This window comes from Silurus meridionalis, chromosome 29, assembly GCF_014805685.1.
Source record: "Silurus meridionalis isolate SWU-2019-XX chromosome 29, ASM1480568v1, whole genome shotgun sequence".
Taxonomy (NCBI): Eukaryota; Metazoa; Chordata; class Actinopteri; order Siluriformes; family Siluridae; genus Silurus; species Silurus meridionalis.
The window spans coordinates 9,273,658-9,293,366 of NC_060912.1; the positions used below are offsets into that span (position 1 = coordinate 9,273,658).

At 37.9% G+C, this 19,709-nt stretch overlaps 1 protein-coding gene across 3 annotated transcripts in view; it reads left to right on the top strand.

Annotated features, from left to right (window-relative positions):
* Nucleotides 1-16,820, top strand: part of rims3 (regulating synaptic membrane exocytosis 3) — a 47,175-nt gene extending 30,355 nt beyond the window's left edge. For all 3 annotated transcript variants that reach the window (XM_046843706.1, XM_046843709.1, XM_046843707.1), the window contains exons 3-7: nt 12,532-12,673; nt 12,789-12,901; nt 13,890-13,991; nt 14,269-14,408; nt 15,061-16,820. In XM_046843706.1, the coding sequence (XP_046699662.1) occupies nt 12,532-12,673; nt 12,789-12,901; nt 13,890-13,991; nt 14,269-14,408; nt 15,061-15,273 (710 nt within the window). In that variant the 3' untranslated portion in view covers nt 15,274-16,820. The remainder of the gene's footprint in view (nt 1-12,531; nt 12,674-12,788; nt 12,902-13,889; nt 13,992-14,268; nt 14,409-15,060) is intronic.
* Nucleotides 16,821-19,709: the final 2,889 nt, after the last annotated feature.

The following is a 19,709-nucleotide window of genomic DNA, read 5'->3' on the forward strand; positions in this document are numbered from 1 at the left end:
TTGGTCAGAGTAGAGGAGATGTAGTCTCTTTGTTTGTTGGTCAAAGTGTCGGAGGTGTGGCCTCTTTGTTGGTCATAGTGTAGGAGGTGTGGTCTCTTTGGTGGTCAGAGTGTAGGAGGCGTGGCCTATTTGTTTGTCAGAGTGCAGGAGGCATTGCCTCTGTGTGTCACTGTAAATGAAAAAGGCATGGTCACTATGTTGTCGGTCAGAGTATAGGAGGCGTGGCCTGTTTGTTCATCAGAGAGTAGGAGGCGTGGCCTATGTGTCTGTCAGTCATAGTGTGGAGGTTGTGGCCTGGTATGGTCAAAGCCTTATTTTAGACTGATTTATTACCTGTTATTTCATTTAAGAAAAATATTACAGCAGATGAGAAACTAAGTTGCATAATTTCACATAATAATGAATCTTGGCTACACAATTATCTCTCATACACCTTTATATCATCTTGTACACACACTTTCTAGTCTGTAGGTATATTTTCTGTATATCATCTGAGTCAAATGAATTGACACACACACACACACACACACACACACACACACACACACACACACACACACACACACACACTCTAACCTCTGTCTAAAGCTATATTTTGAGTGGAACAGAACAAATCTCTCGGATCTTTATATAACCAGGCAGACAAAAATACAGCACCTTTAATATGCACTGATCTTTGCATCACTTCGGGGCATATACATACACAAACTGTGCGTACGTTAACGGCATACAGTGCGCATACGTAAAGTTACAGTGTCATAAAACATCGCAGGCTTTCCAGAAAGACTTTTTTCATCTGGATTCTTTAATATTTCATTTGTTTTTCTTTGCTTGATTGAATTACAGTCAAGTACTAAGGCCAAGAAATTACATACTGCTCTTGATCTTAATATATATATACAGTACAGACCAAAAGTTTGGACACACCTTCTCATTCAAAGAGTTTTCTTTATTTTCATGACTATGAAAATTGTAGAGTCACACTGAAGGCATCAAGGGCTATTTGACCAAGAAGGAGAGTGATGGGGTGCTGCGCCAGATGACCTGGCCTCCACAGTCACCGAACCTGAACCCAATCGAGATGGTTTAGGGGTGAGCTGGACCGCAGAGTGAAGGCAAAAGGGCCAACAAGTGCCAAGCATCTCTCGGGGAACTCCTTCAAGACTGTTGGAAGACCATTTCAGGTGACTACCTCTTGAAGCTCATCAAGAGAATGCCAAGAGTGTGCAAATCAGTAATCAAAGCAAAAGGTGGCTACTTTGAAGAACCTAGAATATGACATTTTTCAGTTGTTTTACACTTTTTTGTTATGTATATAATTCCATATATAATTCCACGTGTTAATTCATAGTTTTGATGCCTTCAGTGTGAATCTACAATTTTCATAGTCATGAAAATAAAGAAAACTCTTTGAATGAGAAGGTGTGTCCAAATATTTGGTCTGTACTGTATATATTTTTATATTAGTAGTTAACTGCAGTGGTGTAAGGTATAAAGATCTGTGGGATATGCTTATTAAGGAAATAATCAACAGTGTGGGTGGTGTGATGCCGCCTAGTCTTAAGCAGATCATTGGTTATCAACCAGACATTGATTCATAAAGTGTTCATCTTTTTTATACACCCCTATACATGTGAAACACACCGGTTCTCTCTCCTGACCCATCATGCACTTACAGAGGAAAGGCTTTTATTAATACTCTGTAAATGTCATAGAGATGAACTGCACGCTACAGCGTTATTATTATTTAATGCGGTATTTATTATAATTATATTTATAAATACTGTAATAACTGAATTTATAGTCAATAAATGCTGAGAGCCGATTAAGAACCCTCTATATATTATAGCAAAATGCTTAGATAACAGTTTAGTTCAGTCTCTGTCATGCAGAGCGCAGTTTTATCTTCTACGTTTTGTGGATTTCTCGGGTTTTGATCCCGTTTCTGTCTTGTTTATGCCCCACGTGTTATCGCCCGCTAATCGTCCGATTTTGTGTGTGATTTTTGGTGTCCATTTTAAAACTTTTTGCTGATTATTTTAATAAAAACCAACTCTTGTATCCACTTTCTCTGGCATGCTTTCAGCACAAACATCACAGTTAAAGAAAGAAAGAAAAAATCAGGACGTCTGAGATTTTAAAAGGGTCGAAACATGAAGTGGACGATTTGACAAAATTTTATGTCAAAAAAAAAATGTTTATATCAGCAGATTATTAAAACTGTATCAATAATTGTGCAGACTTGAACAATAAGAAAACCTGTTTCTTGTTTTTCAAAAATGTTCAAGAACTTGACCTTAATATTCTCCTTAATGTTAATATTTGTATTACCTTCGCAATATTAGCATGAAGTGTTTAAACTAGAGGGAGTGTTAACATGATAATGACAATTATGGTGATAAAATAAATTAAGTAAAGGCACCCAAACCGAGCCAAACTCTGTGGTGAGATTGAACTTTCAGAAATCAAGTCGATAAAAATGTTGAAATATTGTACTGGGGGATTCGAAGTGCACTCTAATTAAACGTGTATTTTAAGCTTATGCAAATGTGTGTTTGTCCAAAAAGAAACATAGATCACATGGAGAATGTCACCTTTATGAACAATTATCACCCATTCACACACACACACACACACACACACACACACACACACAAAAACAATGAAGCAAACAAGTTGGATTAATGAAAAAAAGTACAAAATAAGAAATCAGATGAAATATAAAGGATGGAAGTGAGAAGAAAGAGAGAAGAAGAGATGGTGGAGGAAGAGGAGGATGGTGAGGATGGTGATGAAGGGGAGTTGGAGGAAAAAGCCTGGCCGTTGGGAATTGTGGTGCAATGCAGAGAGCATTGTCATGGAAACGGGTGTGGGGAGAAAGTGAGAGAGTGAAAAAGACAGAGAGAACGAGGGATTACAGGGTGAAAGAGAGAATCAGTGTGGGTGGACAGAAGGTGGAGGCCTTGATTGTGGATGGTGATAATAAAAACACTGTCCTGCATCAAGACGTGCAAAATATAGAACCTCACCGGTAATCAATGGGGAAGTTTCTGTTAATGACTGAAGTTGAAAAAAAATAAATAAATGAATTTTTCATTCTCACTTATTTCTCAACAGTTGATTAGATTTATTAACGAATGATGTCATAGCTATTGAGATGTCTAAGCATCCTTCAGTTTCATACCCAGGTTTTAGTCTATACATCGGTATGGATCAATACTAGGACAAATGACGCTCCATTTAATTAAATTCCATTTAATTCAGAAGTAAGGATATACATTTTAAATTCATGAATAATTTATACCTAATGAGCAACTCAGAGGCAACCATGGCAAGGAAATACTCCCTGAGATTATTTTATAAGAGATTATATTAGATTGTCAATCAAGTACATGTAAAGAACCAATGAAATGCAATTAGTTTCTTGTACAGTGGCATATTGACAGTAAATAGTAATACAGTAAAGTGGGATTTTTCATGGAACATATACATTTTTGTTTGGTTGCCATTTTGCGGATTTTCGCCTGTTGGGGGTCTTTGGAATGTAACCCCCCACTATAGGCGAGGGATAACTGTACGGTAAATGAGGGTATGGGTCCAAATATTCAGGGGTGAAAGTGATTGATGTACAGAAGGTGCAGTAGGTAATAAATATTGTATATATTGTAATATACAGTATACCTGTACAGCAAAGATGTGACATCCTGTGTACAGAGAATGAAACATCTCACAAAGACGACATGCTCAAATAACTTGGCAATTCAAGGAAGAAACCTTGAGAGACTCAGAAAGCGAACTCATCCTCTTCTTACAAGCTGTCCAATAAACAAGTCACATCAACCAGTTCAATGAAGTTGAATTGCCTGAGGAAAATTTATGCCTGAGGAACTAGAATGTGTAACTCTTTCCTGTTTCTGAGGTATCATGTCTGAGCAAAACACAAAACTGAGATTTTCACGTTCCAGGATTACATCCGTAGTGAAGGAAATCTGCTTGTGACCGGTTTGTCCTGAATATAAAAACACTTGGACATTGCCTGAAAAATAAACATTATAAAAAAAAGTTTATTAAAAGTTAATAACAGATCATTTCAGATTTTTCAGTATTGATGTGAATGGGATCTGATAGAGAGGGACCGAAGTTTCCTGTGTTGATCCAGTTTTTTCGTTCATTAATTGAGAGAACGGATGAAATTAAATATCCCTACATTGTTTTTCTTTTGTGTTTGAATGTTATTGTATATCTGAATCGCCAGGTGTGTGAGGTGATGGTTTTCTGCTGGAAAGCTGGGATGGGAGTTGAATCTGGAGGATCTGAAGCAATTCTGTGTTGAGAGTGTCTCAGATTCCTCACTTTGTGTCCTCTAGGCTCAGTGTGTCTCAGTGCTGTCATGTTGAGGCTGCGCAAAGTACAAGGTGCAGGGGTGCCGATAATCCTGATACTTTTTGTTCAAAAATAGTTTCCGAACGAAAGACAGACAAAAAATCAGACGTACTGACAGAGAAATAGATAGATAGATAGAGAGAGAGAGAGAGAGAGAGAGAGAGAGAGAGAGAGAGAGAGAGAAAGTGAGCAATAAACAGATACATGTAAGCAGACGGAATAATAGTCGCAAAAATAGATGGATGGATGGATGGATGGATGGATGGATGGATGGATGGATGGATGGATGGATGGATGGATGGATAGATAGATAGATAGATAGATAGATAGATAGATAGATAGATAGATAGATAGATAGATAGATAGATAGATAGATAGATAGATAGATGAGTGTATGGCTTCAGTGTATGTGTATATGTGTCTCTTGCTCCCCTACAGTGGAGATATTCCTGACTACAGGTTTATAAATAGACACTGCGCACTTCTCTGTTCATTTCGGGGTCTCTGTGTTCCTCTCCTCCTCCTCCTCTTCTCCCCTCTCTCTCCTCTCTGCATTTCCTTCTTTCAGCACATCTTATGTGAAGGGTGGGCAGTGTGTGTTCAGACATTTCCTACTGAAATAAATCCTAAACACACACATTCTCTCTTTCTCTCTGTCTGTCTGTCTGTCTGTCTGTCTGTCTCTCTCTCTCTCTCTCTCTCTCTCTCTCTATCTGTCTGTCTGTCTATCTGTCTCTCTCTCTCGCTCTCTCTCTCTCTTTCTCTGTCTGTCTGTTTGTCTGTCTGTCTGTCTCTCCTCTCTCTCTCTCTCTCTCTCTCTCTCTCTCTCTCTCTCACACACACACACACACACACACACACACACACACACACACACACGCACCCCAATGGTACTGTTTAACGTTAGTGCAGTAAAGATGTGTAAGGCAGAGAGTATGAGGATGTGTTTGGAAGTGATTGTGTTTGGAAGTCTGTGTGATGCAGCAATGCGATGTTATTAATGTCCCAGATTTTCGAATGCATCATTTCAGTCTTTTCTACATGCTGTAAAGATGAAACCGTATGTTGCCTTCTATAACATGAGAACAACAGAAACACAGGAAATATTTAGAAAGTTCCATTCAGACTGGTACATTGACATAGATTCTGCTTTATTCTGTTTTGTCACCAATTATTTTTTATAAAGACACCTGAGGGGGCGCATGTTCTTTCCTATTGTCCTCTACTGAACCCAACCTGACTATCACTCTCAAACGCAAGACGAATTTTTTGTCTGTTAGTAAAGGAGGTGTGGCCTCTTTGTTTATGTAGGATGCATAGCCTTTGTAAGTAAAGAAGGTGCGGCTTCTGTTATTTAAGGAGGCGTGATCTCTTTTTATGAAAGAGGCATGACCAATGCATTAAAAAAGGGGTGTCCTTGTTATTGAGGAGGTGTGGCCTGATTAACGAAGGGGGCATGGTTTCTGTTGTTGAAGGAGGCGTGGTCTGTGTAATTAAAGGAGGTGTGGCCTCATTAATGAATGAAGCATGGCCTCTGTGATTTAAGGAACCTTCTAATATAGGTGGAACGACTTCTGTTTTAAAATAAGGTGTGGTCCATGTGTTAATGTAGAAGGCATAGTTTCTGTTATTAAATTAATGAAGGACGCATTACCTCCTTTATCAGAAATTGAAGTAAATGTTTACATTCTCTATACCTTCACCTCCCTCAACTTTTTCAGTGGATCATGGCATGTTTGTCGTTGAAGTAGGCGTGGCTTCCTTGTTCGTTAATGAACCAGACATGGCCTATTTTTTTGTTATTGAAGGTCAGTTGATGATGGAGGTGTGGTCTATCGGTCAGTTGTATAGAAAGGCATGGCCTATCGGCTATTGGTAAAGAAGCTTGTAAAGGAGTAACTAGCTGGAGGTGTGGTTTCTCTGTAAGTAAAGGAGGCATGGCCTTGTAGACTGACGTGATGAATGAGGTGTGGCCTCTTTTTTTGTGAGTGAGTTCATAAAAGAGGTTTGTCTTCTTTCTCTCAGTCTTAGTGATAGAGGTGTGGCCTCTTTGTCTTTTGGGAAAAGGAGCTGTGGTCTTTACAGAAAAACAGTGCAAAGCTCTGTGACTCGGTTTCTAAGAGAACCATGAAAATCATCATTAAATGTCTGATACAGTTGGAGTCACCTTGATGGGGGAGGTTCTTTATTATTAACTTTTACCAGTATTTTTAAAGTCAGAAGCTGTACCCTATTTATCCAGGAGCAAATCTACCTGGAATATCTGGCACTGACTTGTTTGGTTTTGTTGGGGCTGATGCTGTATTTTTAGCTTTGGATAATCTAAAATGTCTGTTCCCTTCGCTATCTGTCTCGGGGATGAGGCTGTTGCCACAGATACCAGACAGAGAGATAGCTATGACGTTGTTCTTATGACACAAACACACTCACTGATTTAGTAGAACCTGTGTTTTCAGTGGATAGAAAAGTCAGTTTTTTCACTACCATGCACTTGGACACTGAGGAAAACATGGTTATGAGGTAATACTGCTGCATTTTGTGTTTTATATATGGATAATTATTATAAAGCGTGTGAAGGAGGTGAGGTCTCTTTGTGTGTTTGTTGGATAGTTCCTATGTAGAAGATGTGGCCTCAGTGTCTGTTGGTCTTAATGACTGAGGCATGTCCTGATAGATACTGCGAAGGGGGTGTGGCCTCTGTGTCTGTTAATCGTAATGAAGGAGGTGTGGCCTATTTGTCTAAAAGCTACTGTAAAGGAGGTGTGGACTCTCTGTCTGTTAATCGTAATAAAGTAGGTGTGGCTTGTTTGATAGTAACTGTAACTAAAGTGATAACAGCTGTACGTCATGTAACTGTGCAAAGCTAAATGTCCTGTTCATCACGTTCTTGTTTTTGTCTTCTTGACAGGACCATACAAATTTGTGTATTTTGTATTAGAGCAGTTACATTTTGGTACTTTGTGTACAATTCTCTCATACTGACCCACTGGATGTTCAACATGGCACCTCATTGCAAAGACTCTCTGAGGAATTGAGAACTAGAACCCTCTTGTTGGCAGACGCTATATGAAGATCAGTATCACCCTGAAACTTACAGTACAGTGGACAGGGTTATACAGAGGTTTTCCAAGATGGGTTCCCCTCAGAACAGACCTCACAAGAGGTCCATCAAAGAAGTTGAGTGCTGCAGCATTGGTTTAGAAGTTGCAGAAGCGGACAGTCCACTTGTCAGAGCTCAGACAGTACGCCGCACACTGCAACAAGTCGGTTTGCATGGCCATCATCCCAGAAGGAAGCCTCTTCTAAAGCTGTCCCACAAGAAAGCCCACAAACAGTTTGCTGAAGACGACCAGAAAATATATTCAAGTATAATTTCTAGTATTGTCCCTCGAAAACTTATAATAAAATGGTTGCTGAAATGTGAGGGGTGCACTAACTTTTGTGAGATATCGTATATTCCTTCTTTGAATTTCGTAAGACTTATATCATCTTTACCGTCAATATGTAACATGTTTTATACCATATTACAAGTTTTACAGAAGGTATTATAGTTTAAAATATTTGACATTAACATATAAAACTTTTAAATGTTGAAGATTTTGTGTTTCTGCAAGTTTTTTTTTTTTATTCCAGTTCTCTGGGATGAAGTGTATTTATATCCTTTATGCCCATGCATTACTCTACAAGTATAGAAATGCGCCTAGAATTGTTAATAAAGCTTTAAAAATAGACAGCATTTTTTTGTCTTCACCTTCCTCACCACTCGAATCGGCTCAGAGAGGTCAAAGGCAGCACAAGCCATTTTTAACACCCAATACTATTCTCTCTTCTCGAACATATTTTTCTCTCCCCATCAGCTTCCACTTCCAGTCCCTCTACATCTCTCCATTTATCTCTTCATTCCTACCTCTATCTTGCTGTCTATTCTTTCACTAACTGAGCTGCATCCTTTAAAATTTAATCAAAGCATCTGACAGGATTGAGTCGGGTGAAATGGGCTGACGAGGAAACGTAGGAAGAAATATAGAAATGAGAAAAGGTGGATTTAAGGCAAGATAGGACAGGCCTAGAGAAATATAGAGATAAATGAAATATCTGTCTGAGAAGATGGTTTAGCTGGGGGTGGATTTTATACACCGTTTTCTCTAAAGGTGTTTGAAATTTTGTAGTGCCCTCTGTTGCCTGTGATGTGAAATACAGTGGCATTGAAAACAACTTTCCTTTCTTAAAACTAATCCCAAAGTATACCTATGATACATATGAGATGGACAATGGAAAGACAATGGAAACCAGAAATCCAAAGTATGGAACTAAGCGTAAGTAGGCGGAGTCATAGCCTTTGCAACAACTTAATATATCAACGGAAAGTTTGTATGTGTTGGAAAATTGAAACACCTCCAGTTTGAACATCTCCAAGCTCACAAACACGCATTGAATCTGTTCAATACGCTGTATGAATACACACTTCCCTTTCTCACTCTAAACACTTTTGTGTACTGCAGCAGTCACCTTGTGTTTATACCACTATAAGCTGCTTGTCTTTGTGATCTATACACACATACACACACAGGACCGAGACCCAAACCCAAAGTGGACTACTGAGAGTGTATTTGTTGAAACGCTTAATCCACTGCAGAGGATGATCCCACAGATAATACTCTGTACTCAGAAATAACTGATTATTAGGGTTGTGTAGCTCTTATTCTGATATAAAGTGAATAACAATAGTTGTTTAAACCATTCTGTGCAGAATGTAATTAGACAGAAATTAAATATTTGATTTGGAGCCTTTTTTATATATATATATGTTTTGGTGCAATATGGTTCAGTACAATATAATTTTGTATTATTATTTGTTTTACTAAAATACAAACCTTCACCAATTAGACTAACAGTAATATAGGCCACACCTCCTTCACTAACTCTAACAGTAATGTAGGCCACACCTCCTTCACTAACTCTAACAGTAATATAGGCCACACCTTCTTTACTAACTCTAACAGTAATATAGGCCACACCTCCTTCACTAACTCTAACAGTAATATAGGCCACACCTTTTTTACTAACTCTAACAGTAATATAGGCCACACCTCCTTCACTAACTCTAACAGTAATATAGGCCACACCTCCTTCACTAACTCTAACAGTAATATAGGCCACACCTTCTTTACTAACTCTAACAGTAATATAGGCCACACCTCCTTCACTAACTCTAACAGTAATATAGGCCACACCTCCTTCACTAACTCTAACAGTAATATAAGCCACACCTCCTTCACTAACTCTAACAGTAATAAAAATCACACCTTTTTCACTAACTCTAACAGTAATACAGACCACACCTCCTTTACTAACTCTAACAGTAATATAGGCCACACCTTCTTTACTAACTATAACAGTAATATAGGCCACACCTCCTTCACTAATTCTAACAGTAATATAGGCCACACCTCCTTTACTAACTCTAACAGTAATATTTAGTCCACACCTCCTCCATAAATACTAACAATAATATAGGCCACACCTCCTTTATTAAGACTAACAGCACCAAAGGCCACACCTCCTTTAATAACTTTAACAGTAATATAGGCCACACCTCCTTCACTAACTCTAACAGTAATATACGCCACACCTCCTTCACTAACTTTAACAGTAATATAGGCCACACCTCCTTTACTAACTCTGACAGTAATATAGGCCACACCTACTTTACTAACTCGGACAGTAATATAGGCCACACCTCCTTTACTAACTCTAACAGTAATACAGACCACACCTTCTTCACTAACTCTAACAGTAATATAGGCCACACCTCCTTTACTAACTCTAACAGTAATACAGACCACACCTTCTTCACTAACTCTAACAGTAATATAGGCCACACCTCCTTCAATAACTCTGACAGTAATATAGGCCACACCCCCTTTACTAAGTCTAACAGTATTATAGGCCACACCTTCTTCATTAACTCTTAAGAGTAATACAGACCACACCTCCTTCACTAACTCTAACAGTAATATAGGCCACACCTCCTTCACTAACTCTAACAGTAATATAGGCCACACCTCCTTCACTAACTCTAACAGTAATGTAGGCCACACCTCCTTCACTAACTTTAACAGTAATATAGGCCACACCTTCTTTACTAACTATAACAGTAATATAAGCCACACCTCCTTTACTAACTCTAACAGTAATGTAGGCCACACCTCCTTCACTAACTTTAACAGTAATATAGGCCACACCTACTTTACTAACTCGGACAGTAATATAGGCCACCTCCTTCACTAACTCTAACACTTGTAGGGGTCACAGTGATTTTTTAGTACCATACACACCTGATGTTATTGCAGTATATAAAAACCAGACATCTGTACCTCATGTACCTCGCAGCTCTATGACACTGTAAATTCATACCACACACCGATCGCAGTGATGGCCAGGCCGTCTCAACAAGCGACTGAAACAGTACCATTGTACACCAGTGTACGCTTTCATTCTAGCTTTAATTACGGTGTGAATCAATCAGATCATTTTTCTCCAAACAGGCCAAACATTTGTTTGATTCTTAAAATATAACAGTGTGTGTTTTGTTAGATTTCAAATTGGATCAATATGGACAATATTCAATAGTGCACAACTAGCATCGACTGGATTTGGTTTTTTCGTAATATAACTCAATGATGTCAAATTCTTGCTTCTGGCTTGTCAGAAAGTATGGATCAATTCCTCAGACAGTAGAGCTTTCAGCAGTGCATAATGCGCAATTATCATTACTTATAGGGCATCATAGGGCATATCTTAGAATTCGATTTCATAGTTTTACGATTTCATGATTTCTCGTCAACGTGTACCCGAGAGTTAATGTTATTGTTGTTTTCAGAGGCTTAAAAACAAAAAGCTTATATACTGCTTTACAGTATGTTCCAGTTTCTTGAGGAATATATTGATAAATGAAGCTCATAAGAGAAGCCGAAAGAAGAAGAAGAAAACATGAGTTAAACATCTGTTCAACTCCTGCATGAAAATGTAAAGCCCCAAGAGACTGGTTGCCAGATCCCCATTAAATAGCCTTTAAGAGCACATAACACTACATCATAATGTTGGCTATTCCATCATTTCAATACCCTGAAATGGGTAGGACATTTGTTGTATTTCCATCATGCTTTTGTAGTTTATTTTCTTTCATCATCCATTAGTCCATGCCTCGGTTTCATCTTGAGTGGCGCGGTACGTCCGTTGGCCACCCAAAACAGATCGGCTAAACGCCATTAGTCCCTCAGCGCTGTTGTTAGTTTGGAATGCGGGCCTTATGCCCAGCTCTCACAGCACAGATGAACATCTAATTGTACGGAGAGGGATCTTAATGGAAAGTGCAGTTTGCTCAGAGTGTCAGCATGCCTGCTAAAACAAATATGACTCACTCCGCTATTACTTATGTTTGTTCATATTTTCATATCTATTTTCCAATAAGACCACTTAAGCTTGTTGTTATGGTTTTTTTTGAGCCTATTCGCTTTTCCATTTTTGGTTTCGGATGCCTGCAGGAGCGCGTTTCTTTATTATGCCGCTCAGCTCTGTAAATACGGAAGACTCTCAGTGAAAAAGGGGAGAGCCTTGCTGAATACGTCTGCTGAATAATTATTTCCAAGTCTAGAATAAACTGGACAGGCTTCCTACCTCTCTGTTGCAAGTTAGACTCGAAGAGACTTGTTTAGAGTTTGTGATTTAATTGCAAACGTTATGCCAATATTTACTTTGGAAGTATTTGTATAGTCATAGGCACTAATAAGTTCAGGCAATTTTCTCTGTGTGGCATTTTATACCAATCATCTGTGACCTTCAAGGTTGGCAGATTTTTCTTGAGTAGTAACAGAAGCACTTGGATTTTAGTCTGGAAAAAAAAAAATCTGGAAGAAAATGACTGAAATGTTGAACATGAAAAATATGTTTATGGCCAACTGTTGTGTAACTTCTGACTGCAGTGCTTAGGTCTGTTGTTATACCTGAGGTCTGGATTACACAATTATCCAATTAAATCCTCACTAAGCAACTAGACTTAGCGTCTAAACTCACCGAATACTGTCCTCGCCGCGAATGGATTATGTGTGATCTTGGATGCTTGATCCTATATTTTTATTTCTACAGATGGCGCTACTAAGAAGCTACGCAGCACGATCAGAAGAAGCACCGAGACGGGCATTGCCGTGGAGATGAGGAACCGAGTGACGCGGCAGGGCAGTAAGGAGTCGACGGATGGAAGCACTAACAGTAACAGCTCAGAAGGAACGTGAGTGGATTGTTGAGGGGCTCAGTTCCAGAATCAGTGTTTTCTTACCAATGTTAATGTATTCGTGTATTTTTTTTTATCGTGTGTCCAACGTAATAAGTTTTATGTCCAACAGTTTCATCTTCCCTACCACCCGATTGGGCCCAGAGAGCCAGTTCAGCGACTTCCTAGATGGCCTTGGCCCCGCCCAGATTGTTGGGCGTCAAACATTAGCCACACCTCCAATGGGTAAGTTTTAAAAACAGTATGTATTTGATGTGCTGCTATAAATGAGATATAAAATTCCTGATACACATATTTGGTATAGACCTTACTGTCCTGTGTCTCCATCTGCTGTTCAGTAGGAATAATCACAGGCAAAACATTGTATGAACATACAGTATCTCACAAAAGTGAGTACACCCATCACATTTCAGCAACTATTTTAGTATCTCTTCTCAAGGGACAATACTATAGAAATGAAACTTGGATATATTTTAGAATAGTCAATGTGCAGTATGTATATCAGTATAGATTTACTGTCCTCTGAAAATAACTCAACATACAGCCATTATTTTACACCCTAAGTGATCACAGCTGTATATTGTAAATCAAAGCAAAGCCAAATTGAGCCAAGTTTCATTTTTATAGTATTGTCCCTTATGAAGATGTACTTAATATGGTTGCTGAAATGTGAGGGCTGTGAGATAATGTACATGCTGATATCCAGAAATATATTATTAATATTATTTTTGTATATAAATTATGAAGTCTCAGTCAGTCCTCATTTAGATAGTTTTCTTTATTTTCATGACTATGAAAATTGTAGATTCACACTGAAGGCATTAAAACTATGAATTAACACATGTGGAATTATATATATAACAAAAAAGTGTGAAACAACTGAAAATATGTCATATTGTAGGTTCTTCAAAATAGCCACCTTTTGCTTAGATTACTGCTTTGCACACTCTTGGCATTCTCTTGATGCCTACTTTGAAGAACCTACAATATGACATATTTTCAGTTCACTTTTTTGTTATGTATATAATTCCACATGTGTTAATTCATAGTTTTGATGCCTTCAGTGTGAATCTACAATTTTCATAGTCATGAAAATAAAGAAAACTCTTTGAATGAGAAGGTGTGTCCAAACTTTTGGTCTGTACTGTGTATATATATATATATATTTTTTTTTGTATTCAAACTAAACTTCAAAACATGTTGGCCTTTGTAGGTGACGTCCATATAAGTGTGATAGATCGAGGTGGTCAAATCGAGGTAGAAATCACCCAGGCCAGGGGTTTAACCCCTAAACCTGGATCAAAGAACATTCCAGGTAAAAACAAACAAAACATCTATCTATCTATCTGTCTGTCTGTCTGTCTGTCTGTCTGTCTGTGTGTGTGTGTGTGTGTGTGTGTGTGTGTGTGTGTGTGTGTGTGTGTGTGTGTGTGTGTAATATATATATAATATAATGTCCCTTTAGAATGCAAACCGAAGCTATGCAATATGTTATAGTTCTAGAATTAGAATTTTCTGATCAGAAAAACACAACCTGAAACTTTAACAGAATAAAAAATAAATAAATATGGATTTTACCTGTGTGCCTGCAGCGACGTATGCAAAGGTTTATGTCCTGGAGAACGGAGCATGTCTTTCCAAGAAGAAAACCAAAGTGGTAAAGAAAACTCTGGACCCGACCTACCAGCAAACACTGCTGTTTGATGAAAGCCCTCAGGGCAAAGTGTTACAGGTGGGAAAATGCACCACAACAGGGCTGGCAGTGTTCTGCTTCCCGCATTGCAATGCTCTTTTTATTATTATCGTTTTTTAGCCTCTTGAAGAGTCTCAGACCTAAAAAGCCACTTGATGGTGATTATTAGATTAGCCTTGCTAAAGGGCTTAAAAATGGCAGCTAGCAGTGTGGGGGCTTGAAATCTTGCCCTTCCAATCATTAACCCAGAATCTTAACCATTGAGCTACAGTACCACATCCCTGTCAGTCCTGTAATGGAACCCCTTCTTATTTAGCCAGTTTGTATAAACAGTAGCAGTTGTTTTAGGTATAAGTACTGCCTAATTTTTTATTGAAATCCTGTCAGGCTAACCTGTGTTAGTTATTAGTAATAAGTAACAATTGTCTTTGAAATCCTGTCAGGTCACTTATTTTATTTAGCTAATTTGTATTAGCTGTAATAATTGTTTACATGTATATGTATGGTTTCAAAAATCCTATCAGGTTAGCCTATAGTAGCTAGCTTGCTAAGAAAGTCTGAGAAAATTACATTACATTTATATAATTTATAAAATATATATATATATATATATATATATATATATATATATATATATATATATATATATATAAAAACCCCAGCACTAATCATTTGCCTCGCTGTCTACTAGGTGATTGTGTGGGGCGATTATGGCCGCATGGACACCAAGTGCTTCATGGGCATGGCCCAGATCCTCCTGGACGAGCTGGATTTGTCCTCCATGATTGGTGGCTGGTACAAGCTTTTTCCCACTTCCTCTCTCGCCGAGTCCAGCATCGGCCAGCTGACCCGACGCCTCTCACAGTCCTCACTCGAGAGTGCCACCAGCCCCTCGTGCACCTAAGCCACTGTCTTCTTTCAGTGTCTTTATGGTTTTGTTCTCTTTTTTTTGTGCAATTCAGTCTTACAATGTAACTCTCCAACACCAGGAGTGGGAAGATCGGTATATATCATCCACCATATATTACTTCATTCGGTCACAAGCTGGAAGGCTGCTAATCCAAAAGCACACACACAGACACACACAGACACACACAAACAAAGAACAACAGTTGAATGTGTAACAAAATGTGATTTTGGACCAGCGTACATGCAGAAAGTATGTGGTACAGTGAGATTTAGCTTGTCAGTTCACACGTTCACACATACACAAACACACAGACACACACACACTTTCCAAGTTTTCCAGAAGATGTAGCATTTCTACATGCGCAACCCATAAAAAAGCAGAACGCTTCTAATCATCTTGCTTGCAATCCACCCAGGCTTACTTCAAAAAAAAAAAAAAAAACCTTTACTTCTGTTTTCCTAAAACTCTCTATGCCAAACCTGCTCAAATATTTATTTTTTAAAACCAAAGCAATTCTTCTTATATGTAGTGTTTGTAAGAGTTAAATATGTAGCAGAGTCTATCACTTAGGTGAGATGCAAAAACAAAAAGAAAGACAAATAAAAAAAGAAATAAATAATTAAACCTTTAGCGTTTAGTCTGATCTATACACAGTCAGGTCCAGAATGGTTTCACCCTTGATAAAGATAAAGCACATATTTACAAAAAAATCTAATCCAAATCTGTTTTACTTCAATTATTTAGATTCCTACAGTAGCTTTCACTTTCCTTTGGATGTTTCTGTGGATGTTCCATCTCTCACCAAGCACACCAGCACTGAGCTTTTCCCTTTAACAACCCGGAACTTTCCAGAAGATCTCCTTCGCATTTCTTCCACTCATGAAACATTGATTTTAATCGGATTAAGAGTTGGCGTGTCCTGAAATATTTGTACATCACAATAATGGCCTTTAGCACAGTTTACAACATTATGTGATCGCCTTCCTGAGCTTCCCCTCAATACGGTCAATAATATAATCCCTTCAGAAGACAACTGTCCTCGTGCTGCCTCCAAAATGCGTCAGACTTTTTTTTAAATCTCAGAAGCACAAACACTGCCCAGAAGATTTGCCAAGTAGCCTATTTCCTTAAATAAAACGATTATATAATCAAGTATCTATGATATATTTATGGTGTGTGCTGTATATTATATCAGGGATGGACAAGTTATAAGCCTGCATACATTTTTGTCCTTTACATTTTTTGTATTTATAGTGGACAAGTAGATTTTAGCAGGTCTAATTAATAGTAATAGATAACAGATAATGGATATTTGATAGATAATAAAATAATAATAAAAAAATACCCTACTGACATCATATTTTTGATGATCCATCCTAATAGACCAGTGATAGCCTGCTGATTGGGAGAAACCGCTTTAATTACCGTATTTTTCGGACTATAAGCCGCTACTTTTTTCCCACGTTTTGAACACCGCGGCTTAAACAACGTAGCGGCTAATTTATGAAATTTTCCCGGTTTCACAAACTTCAAGCCAAAAAACTGAGCGGCATAACATTAGACGTATTAAATTTCCGAACGGAGACGAAAAAACGCACCTCACCTGTGTTCTGAGCTGCACGGCATTGGGAGAAAAACATTTTTTTAATCGCATGACGATGCCAAAAGATAAACTCTCGAGAGAAATAGTTGTGAAAGGAAGGAGGAAGACAGTAAACAATGACTTTCTTGGTTTAGATACGAGCCGTTGTAGCGCATTGAGTCTGGATCATGGGAGAGCTCTCTAACTCCAGTTGCAACAGAAATCATATAAGCACAGACAGGTTTCCAAAACTCGTGCTTTTTTATTTTTTGTGGCAACAGCGTTACAGGTTAGTCAAAGAAACTTAGAAATCAGCATCAGAAAATAATAAGGACATATTCCTCGGTCTTGCACACACGCAGTAATACCGGAAAAAATGCAGTGGCATGCTATTCCCAAAATACCGCTATGCTCCTAAAGGAAGCGCAACATATTTCACACATTACACCGTGTGTAGCGTGTCTTTTGTTAAAGTCTGTGTAAAGTTTATTAGTGTAGACACCTATTTGTAAAATTCAGTGGGTGCGGCTTATATAGTCCGGAAATTACGGTAGTTTTGATTAGCATAAATTTTGCTATACAGACGACTTATTTACAGTCATATAGAGGAATGCTGGGTATAAATATACATTAGCTAGTCATGATAGACTTTCAGAGATCGCTCGAGGACTACTTGGCAACACAGAATCTTTCTCCCCACAAGAATTTAAGTGTACCCTTTGATTTGGCAGCAAGAAAACTAGTTTCATTCATCTTTAGGTTCTGTAGGTTTCTGTTCAACCACATCATGAGCAGCACATAACGGAGATAACAAGGTTGAGGATTTGTCCATCTCTGCATATGATTACGCATATTCTTCTAGACTTCAACGTTCGATCTGGTTATTGCAAAAAAAATGACATTTCTTTATTCAGTCATGTTTCAACTCATATTTGAAGAAATTCAGATTTTAATCAAAATCAATATAAGAAAAAATCAAATAATTTCATTATGATGGCAAAAAAAAACATTTTTACACTGATTTTTTTTCCCCCCATCCCGTTTCTGATGCCAAAACGTGCCTCGGGTGTAACAGGGAGATTATTTTCCGCATCAGAACACCGTAGCACTTTCTCAGAGTCCCAATGCCATTTAGGATGTGATGTTTATCGACTGCTGATAATAAGGGCTTTTTTTTTTTGTATTTTCCTGGTAGCACTTTGTCCTGATGGCAAAAAGAGACCATACTTTACACATATTGACACCCCTGAATCCCCCATAGAATACCAGTCATTTAGCTATGTGACGTTTTCCGATTTCATCACATCACCTACTGTACATCCAAAGTTCTTCTAGGTATATTGAATATTAACCCTCTTTGTTTTCTTTATGTTTATCAAGGGTGTTTGTAATTCAGGATTTGGGGGGTGACTGTCAAGACGCACACACACTTATAGACACACACACACACACACACACACACACACACACACACACACACACACACACACACTTCTAAAGGGCAGGGCTCAATTTCATCAGTCAGGTTATTTAAATGCACATAACTCCTGTTACATATGGTAGCATAAATGTATGAATTTAAACAGAGACACATGAAATACATATATAAATTATATAAAGATATTTGTGTTAATGTATTTATTATCTGCATGTTTACTCACAAAAAAAACAAATATAGAGTGTTGTTTTGAGCTTGCCTTTTACGCATATAGACTATATAATCCGTATTTATTTTGCCGATGCTGTCATTTTGTTTGTTTTTTTTTTTTTTCTCTTTTTTTTTTCTTTCACGGACGTTGGATCTGCACTGAAGGGTACCTTCACGACAAGGCTCTGTGACGTGATGTTTGACCGAACAACCAAAAACCAGCAGCTCAATTTGTCATACAGAAGAGCAAAATGTGTCATTAAAAAGAAGTCCTACTAACAAACACGGTGAACTTTCAGGGGGATTTTTTTTTTTCATTATACAAGTGGATGATGGAGCCTTTTCTCTCGACCAGCATCTAAATCTAAATGACTAAAGGGCCTTATCCTGGAGGTCAGTGAGTGAAACTGGATATCAATGGCCTGTTAATCAAAGCCCAAGAATGATGGAATTATAGAAAAAAAAATGATTGATATTATTTGTCAAAGCTCTTCTCATGCATTTTAAATTTGAATCTGTAGATCAAAGCTAATTCTCCATGGTATGGACCACATAGTGAAATGCATTATTAGCATTTTAGATAAAAAAAATTATATACGTGGGCTACGTGTTTTGATTTATCAGAAGGTAGAGAAAACCAAGTCTTTTGTCTGTTTGTTTTTTTTTATCTGAAATGAAAGTTTATTTTCTCCTATATTGAGATTTCCCTCCATGATGACATGTTTTATAACATCACAAACCAAATGAATATTCCGGACCTCACATACTCTGTTCAGACTTCCACTGTATCGAGCTCAGATCTCCAAGATTATTTGCCAGCTACATTTTCCCATTTAGGCGGTTTTCCGTTTTTGTTTTATATCCAGCTGGACACATGGGCTAGTATAAAGTAATACGATTTGCTTGTAAAAAAAAAAAATGGAAAATTTCAGATTTTTCGGATTTCTTTTCTACATCGACTATCATCATGTTTTCCATTTATAATATTTATTTTTGCTAAAATGCAAAATCTGACAGTATCTAAAGTACAAATTTCTTAAATTGCATCAGTGGGAAGTTTTTGTATTTCCATTTCAAACTTGTTGTTTTTTTAACCTCTGAGACTAGATGTACATTCGATTCTAAAGTTAGAGGACTGTACTGAAATCACTCCTTTTTTCACTTCACAGCCGAATGTATATATAGTTAGATAGACATAGG